Source organism: Gadus chalcogrammus, chromosome 12 (genome assembly GCF_026213295.1).
Source record: "Gadus chalcogrammus isolate NIFS_2021 chromosome 12, NIFS_Gcha_1.0, whole genome shotgun sequence".
Taxonomy (NCBI): Eukaryota; Metazoa; Chordata; class Actinopteri; order Gadiformes; family Gadidae; genus Gadus; species Gadus chalcogrammus.
Genome location: NC_079423.1, coordinates 23,091,773 through 23,100,071, shown reverse-complemented (window position 1 = coordinate 23,100,071; position 8,299 = coordinate 23,091,773). Strand labels below are relative to the sequence as shown.

General features: G+C 41.2%; 1 protein-coding gene across 1 annotated transcript; it reads left to right on the top strand.

Moving 5' to 3' along the window:
• The first annotated feature begins 3,990 nt into the window (after positions 1-3,990).
• LOC130392719 (uncharacterized) lies at positions 3,991-7,450 on the top strand. Its single transcript, XM_056603224.1, has 3 exons — positions 3,991-4,131; positions 4,312-4,402; positions 4,939-7,450. Exons 2-3 carry the CDS (start codon positions 4,316-4,318, stop codon positions 5,953-5,955), a joined length of 1,104 nt encoding a protein of 367 aa, XP_056459199.1. The 5' UTR covers positions 3,991-4,131; positions 4,312-4,315; the 3' UTR covers positions 5,956-7,450.
• The last annotated feature ends 849 nt before the right edge of the window (positions 7,451-8,299 follow it).

The following is an 8,299-nucleotide window of genomic DNA, read 5'->3' as shown; positions in this document are numbered from 1 at the left end:
TCACGTGTTTCCTGCGTTTGTGTTATTAAACCGTTACTTTATGTAACTTTTAATGATATCATGTTGTTAGAAACACGTATATCTGAGAGCCAACCCAGTCGCCAAAAGCATACGTTGACAGTGTACGTTTTCGTGAACACTGGATTACGTCGCATTTCAACATAAAATAGCGTGTTATACACACACACACACACACACACACACACACACTGCATTTCGCTGCTAAATAAATAAATACTAAGGCAGAATAAAGAATAAATTAATTCATTATCATTCAACTTCAACATGTGTTATTACAGTATAGTGGTGGAGGGATGACGTATGTTGGCCAGAAAAATTAGCATCTTTGAAGCACGTCCTCAAAAACTGAAAATATTTATTTATTTATTTTCAAAAACTGAAAATAAATAAAAATAACTGTGCTCCAAAGAAAGAAATGTAAACCAATGCATTCCGAATGGGAGTGTTTCTCCGATTTTTCCATGCTACACAGAACAAAATGTAAACCCATGCAAATAAAGACTTCATGGTCATAATCATTTAAATATCATTAATCTCCTGAGGGTGGTATTCTATTTTTTTCAACGGGGCTGCATCCAGTCACTTGACCGTCATGGTTGCTATGTTGGTTGCTGTCGACCAGCCTCTAATCCTTACATGGCTCTAAAAACCACGCGGCAAATGAGCTGCCGTAAACTGTGTTGTTTTTGTCGTAAACTAGGGTCCGATGGTTAAAAAATAGACAGATATTCCAAGGTATCCTTAAAAGGCAGCTTGGATGTTTTTATTTTCTGCAGTTTAGACTTCTTCTGTAACCTATTTTTGAAAGCAAAACACCAAGCTCAATGATTTAACGAGGCAGGGTTATTTGAAACAATTTATTAAATAAGTATTTGTGAGAGGTCATTCCTTCTCCTGAGTTTGCTTCCTATTTATGGGGTTGTACAATAGATGTACAACCCTACCACAACCCTACCACAACCCTGTCCACAAGCATCACCCCCCCCTCCGCATATGGATTTGGAGAATTGTTGCCACGTCCCAGTGGGGGAGGTATCATATATATGAAAGAGGGCATTCAATTACTACAATGATCAATTAGGAGGCCGAAGCCCTAAAGGAAGTGATGCAATAGGTGACTGGGTCGACAACATTTAAGTAAGCTTTACTTTGAGGTCTCTTATATATATCAAAGGGGGTCTCAAAGGACGCATACGCATAGGGGGGGGGGGGGTGATGCTTGTGGACAGTAGGGTTGTACACTAGACATAAATAGGAAGAAAACTCAGGAGAAGGAATGACCTCTCATAAATATTTATTTAATCAATTGTTTCAAATAACCCTGCCTCGTTAAATCAATGAGCTTGGTGTTTTGCTTTCAAAAATAGATTATAGAAGAAGTCTAAACTGCAGAAAATAAAAACATCCAAGCTGCCTTTTAAGGATACCTTGGAATATCTGTCTATTTTTTAACCATCGGACCCTAGTTTACGACAAAAACAACACAATTTACGGCAGCTCATTTGCCGCGTGGTTTTTAGAGCCATGTAAGGATTAGAGGGGCTGGTCGATAACAACCACCATAGCAACCATGACGGTCAAGTGACTGGATGCAGCCCGGTTGAAAAAAATAGAATACCACCCTCAGGAGATTAATGATATTTAAATGATTATGACCATGAAGTCTTTTTTGCATGGGTTTACATTTCGTTCTGTGTAGCATGGAAAAATCGGAGAAACACTCCCATTCGGAATGCATTGGTTTACATTTCTTTCTTTGGAGCACAGTTATTTTTAGTTATTTTCAGTTTTTGAGGAGGTGCTTCAAAGATGCTAATTTTTCTGCAATAATCCAAAATCAAATGGAAAAACCCGTTGGCTTTTTGTCAAGGGAACCCAGGGCGACGCTCACTTCCGGGTTGGCCAACATACGTCATCCCTCCACCACTATACTGTAATAACACATGTTGAAGTTGAATGATAATGAATTAATTTATTCTTTATTCTGCCTTAGTATTTATTTATTTATTTAGCAGCGAAATGCTGCTAAATGCTGTGTGTGTGTGTGTGTGTGTGTGTGTGTGTGTGTGTGTGTGTGTGTGTGTGTGTGTGTGTGTATAACACGCTATTTTATGTTGAAATGCGACGTAATCCAGTGTTCACGAAAACGTACACTGTCAACGTATGCTTTTGGCGACTGGGTTGGCTCTCAGATATACGTGTTTCTAACAACATGATATCATTAAAAGTTACATAAAGTAACGGTTTAATAACACAAACGCAGGAAACACGTGAGTTGCTAGTTTAGCGAAAGCAGCGTCCCTAACAACCTGACGTCGTTGAAACATGCGAGCGAGCCGATAAAATCTTCCTAATAACTATAAAACTAAAGATCAGACACAATCACTGACTGAAGATTATTCAAGGAAAAAGTAAATTTCTCGCTAGAAATGTCATTAGAAACACGTTTATTGGTGAATCTGTTCTAAAATATTGCATTTCCCATTCAGTTAATGCTGGGTTTTGCGTATCATATAAACACGAAATGGACGTATCCGCCCTCCACAGTAGTTAATGCTGGGTTTTGCGTATCATATGCACGCGAAATGGTCATTTGGCGTATGTAGGCTACTGCACGCATTTTGAAAGTGTCAAACCGTGCGATCTCTACGCATATTGGTGAGACTGAGTTGGAAACATCATAAAATATCACAAAAAAACAGCTGGAATACAAAGAGTTTGCTTTGTATTCCAGCTGGCCTGTTATGAGCAAATTTCTATACGCTACTATAGATCCCTTCCAAAACATGTTCCAAGTAGGCTATAGGACAACGCATAATGCATCCTGGAATGAGTGAAGCTTGCCTGACACGTTAAAATGACTGTCACAACTGCCATGAGCAAAACCATTTGTACATAGTGTAGGCTACAGTAGCCTATTCGATATTGAATGAAGTAGGTTACTTTACACTCCCTGTCACTGTACAGAGTAGACAATATGAATATGATATGACCTTAAAAAACTCACTGTAGCCTATATTCATAGGCACACCCAGCCTCGCTTTCAATATAACACGCACTCGCATTCTGTAAACACCATCAGTAAATAATAATATGAAAACAATATAAAATATCTTTCAACAAGAAAAAATTAAATTATTTGTTTACTTTAAATGGATAAAGGTCAACAAATGCGCAATTTTCAGCTGTCAGAAATGTGTTGTGATCACTTGTATTCCTCATAGCTCTCAGGCTGTGAGGAAATCAGCAGCCAGCGATCGTAGGTCTGCTCTGCATGTATTAACTGTGGCTAAACATCAACTGCACTGAAGTCATCATAACTTCATAAATTCTCATTTTCAAATGATTATGAATGCTATTATTGTTATTTGAAGCCGTGTCAGTCTTGACTGTGGGTGGTGTGGTCCTCTGTGTCTGCTAGTGTCTATAATACAGTAATATTTTTGTCGACATTATCAAACGGAAGAACTTTTATTATGAAGAGCACAGGGCAATGAAGCACGCTAGCCAATAAGTGGACCCGCCCACCGGCGGAAACCAGATATTGAGTGGTAAATTCGTTTCGCTCAGTAAGAACCAAAAAACGAATAAACGAACTGAAATTTAGATTTTCGTTTTCTTGTCAAAACGAAAAAACGAAAAAACGGCTTGTTTTCTGGTTTCTGCTTGTTTCAATTATTCCCAGAAAACCGAGTAATAAAATGTACCTTGCTCCTACTTGTACGATGGCTCATTGCATTCACTCAATAATAAAAATGTCACCATGCTATCTCATAATTATGAGATAATTATCTCATAATTATGAGATAACTGGTGTTCTGACCATCAGTAGTGTTGCCAGATTGGGCGGTTTCCCACCCAATTGAGCTGGTTAGGATGGCCGTCTGCGGGTAAAAATGGGTAAAAAGGGTATTTGGGTGGGTTTTTCTGCAGATTTCTGGCGATAGAGAGCAAAAGAATTTAGTTAAAATTGGGCGGGATTGGGTGCTTCCAGGTGGATTTTGAGCATTTTTGGGCTGGACATCATCAGTCTCACCTGGCAACCGTGCAGTTGCACTAGTCCCAGGCTTGCTGAGGGTTGCTTTCGTGACTGGAACAGACTCGAAACAGGTAGGTTCTAATCAACTAAAAAGTAAATGGATTCGTCTGACATTTCTCTGTAGTTGTTAGTAGTCTACCCTAGGTTTTCGACTGTCTTTAATATGTTCATGGGTTCACATTCGATTGAATCTTAGCTACCTAACTAGACCAGCTAACCAAACGGCAATGTGCTGTCTGTCTGCCCTGCAGCCTGATGGATTTAAACGATGATGGCCTGTGGGGTTTTCTTCGGGAACGCGGAGTCTCCGAAGATGGAATCAGCCAAATGCAAGCCGACAAGGTGAGGCGATGTGCAAATGTGCTAGAGTAGCTCAGATATGCTGCTCGATGTTGTCTAATGGTGCGGCCACACCAACCGCGTTGCTCGCGTTGGATAAAGCGAGTAACGCGCCTAACCTGACGCTTGGTCGTTCAACGCTTCCAACGCGGATGGTAGGATGGTTTAAATTTGCTTTTATGTCCTCTCATTGCAAAACAAGTAGCCTATTGTCCTTTTCTAAGTCTGGCTGGTGGTCACCCTAACATATTCAAGATACAGATGTATGACGTCCATTATGTCTTAAGAGTTATATCAAATCTTCATTCAACATTTCTTTTGTTTCAGACATGTGAAAGTTTTTATCTTTTACCTAAAACTTTTACATGTCTGAAACAAAAACAAAAAACAAATTCATAGCATGTTATAAATCCACATGTTATTAGGGGACTTGTAAGTGATATCTGGTTTGATTTTGTGTGGATATGAATAGAATAGTAAGTGGTGTCTTTTCTACGTTGGTTTTTGTAATTGTAATTATTTTTTGTGTGTCTTCACAGATTGATGCATTTGCCATTCAAGACATAGATGATGCATCCCTTGCATGTTACATACCACTCTACGGGGACAGAATTGCCACAAGGCGATACTGCATGGACAAACAAAAAAGGAAGGAAAATGAACCATTGAGGATGTCACTTCTAGATAAACTGCAAAAGAGAATGAGGACCGGTGCAACAAGTCATGGTGAGACATCAGAACCAGGAGCTTCCTCTCTTGGGCTAAGAAGATCTACTACCAAAAATGCGGTCAAGAACACACGAAAAATTGAGCTGGGTTGGATCCATGAGGGCAAACAAGTAAGGAAGCGATGTGGTGGAGGCACCAGGGTTCTTGATGTGAACAAGACTGCAACTAAAATGGATTTACTCTCTCTTGCGAAGGAACTGTTTTTTCCAAACGGAGAGTCTAAAAAAGGAAACTGGGAAGACTTAATTCACAATGTGTATGATTTCAAGGAATGCGAACTTGATGACCACACAGATGTTGGTGAACTGTACGAATTGTCGAAGTTTGGGATGTTGCGCTTTTACTTACACACAGCAGTCCAACCACAAGAAGCAGAAACGGACAAGGAAGATGACAGTGCCCTGAGTGACACTCCCACAGAGCAGGACACACAAAGTGCCCTGAGTGACACTCCCACAGAGCAGGACGCACAAAGTGCCCTGAGTGACACTCCCACAGAGCAGGACATACAAATCTCTGTTATCCACTTTGAAAATTCATCTGGCTATGAATTCGTAGATCTTCGGTCCCTATCTCCAATGTCTGATCCAGAAGTATTCTTTGGGCTAGGAGAAGGCACTCCTTCTGAAGGCCAACTGGATGACACAATTCCACTTGTGCTTAACATCGACTCCCCTGTGACCTCTACCTTTCTACATCCACCTGATGACATTACCACATCCGTACCACTTGCCTCAACACCTCTTCCTGTGCCAATGTACGAGATTCAATCTTTAAATTCTGAAACACCATCAATGCGAATAACACTTCACAAGGCTAATCTATGAAGACACTCTTTGAGTCATTTCGGATGTACTTAAGTCAGTCTGAGAGAGATGTTATTGACATGGCTTTAAATGAAGACCTTGACGGTGAGTCCCAGGATGAACTCCTGGATATACTTGATAGGCTGGGAGTGAAAATCGTTCCAAAACGTGAAAATCTCAAAGCAGTACTCCTTCAAGCGGCACATAAGCAGATGATCCAGGAGCCAAAATATGCTCTCGACAATATATCAGCAGTTGCTGGTAAATGCCTGAAGACCACCATAAACACACCAGAACAACTGGAAGCCATGTATACGGACAAAAATCCAACGTGCCGGAAAGTCCTGAAGCTCATTGAAGCCCATCCAGTCTCTGCTGCAGAGAAACAAGCCTTCAAATTTTTCCAGCAGTACATCCGTGGATTACACGATACAGGATTAAGAAAACTGTTGAGGTTCATAACTGGCTCTGACATTATATCTGTATCAAAAATTGAAGTACTTTTCACCAATGTAGCAGGACTGTCCCGTCGACCAGTTGCGCACACTTGTGGAGCAGTCTTGGAGCTACCATTCACTTACAACTCCTACCCTGATGGAAGATGGAAGCAGTACTTTCCAGCAATTACTTGCAAATGGACATTATGTAGTTGCATGAGGTGTAGCAAGCCAATAGAGCACCAGAATCAAAGTGTCTGTTCTTCATTGCATGTTCCAATAAGTTTGCTTTATGTAGTACACAGATGTGCCTGATACAAGAACAAGTACTATCAGAAAACACTAGTAGAGGTCAACTGTATGACATGTAGTATTGTGCTTGGCGGTTACACTGATCCATTACTTAAGGTACCTTTTCATGAATGCGTTGGCCTGTTACTTGACCTTGACTTGACCTTTTTTTCAGCATTGATGCGTAAATGCCCACACTGTTTCTGCCTATATGCAGATTTCTTCAGTTTTGTTTGTCTGTTCTGTTCGTCATTGCATGTTCCAGTAAGTATTTTGTACATAGTATTCTTTAATACATAGTAAACATATTTGCCTGATACGAGGACAACTACTATTAGCAAACACTGCTATGAATTTAGTATTGTGTTACTTGCAAGTCTTTTCTCTTTTTTTGATGAATGCATTTAACACTTATTTGACACTCCTTTGGAATGTATTCTTTTACGCATTGGTGTGTTAATGCCCACCCTGTTTCAGCCTATACTGTATGTGCACATTTCTTATACTCTAATACCATTATATGTGTTCAATTGGGGGTATTATGTGTTGTATACCTTTTGGGGGTATTATGTGTTGTATACCTTTAACATATATTTTCTATATTATTTTGATAAAGCAATTTCTACCCTGTTTCTGAACATAGTTGACACGAACTGTAATGCCCTGACCGGTTGACGCGGCTTTTGGAAAATGTATTTTTGGCATTGCTGTTTTAAGTGTTCATTGTTGACAGCTGTTTAAATGCCTGTCACTTGAAGTGCCTGAATAAATGGCAGGCTCCAGACACAGAATGCAGTGTTATTATTCTTATGCAAGCAAAGAATAGTTTTTAGTGTAATTTGTGATACTCGTGGACCAAACAATGATTACCCATACGAGGGAAGGGCTGCTGATGTACCGGCCGGGACCAACGGCCGGGGCCGTTGGAGCCCCACCCGCGGGCATACCTGCGGAGCTTAGGAGACACCGGAGGGGAACGAGAGCCGGAACGAAGGCAAGGTTGAGACGGGAGACGCACAGGAGATTTAAACCTTGCCTTCCATCTATCGTGATGGGGAACGTGAGATCGTTGGCCAACAAAACGGACGAACTAACAGCCTTGGCGAGCGGTCAGTGTGTGTACCGGGAGTGTAGTTTGTTGTGCTTCACGGAGACATGGCTACATAAGAATATACCGGACTGTGCTATCGAGTTGGCTGGCTTCACGCTAGCGAGAGCGGACAGGGGACGACTAAGCGGAAAGAAGAAAGGAGGGGGTCTAGCCGTCTTTGTGAACACAAAATGGTGTAACCCCGGACAGGTTACCGTGAAGGAGAGCATCTGTACTCCAGATATCGAACTGTTAGCTGTGGGATTGAGGCCATACTATCTGCCTCGGGAGTTCTCTCACGTCATCGTTGTTGTTGTGTATGTACCACCGTCCGCAGTGGCAGCGCGCGCCTGTGACGTCATCCACTCTACCGTCGCGAGACTAGACTCGGCACCCCACAGCGCTCATGATAATCAACGGAGACTTCAATCATGTCTCTCTCTCCAAAACACTGACCAGCTTCACACAGTATGTGAAATGTAAAACCAGAGGAAATAAAATTCTGGACTGTCTTTATGCCAATGTGAGGGAGGCATACAGCTCCTCT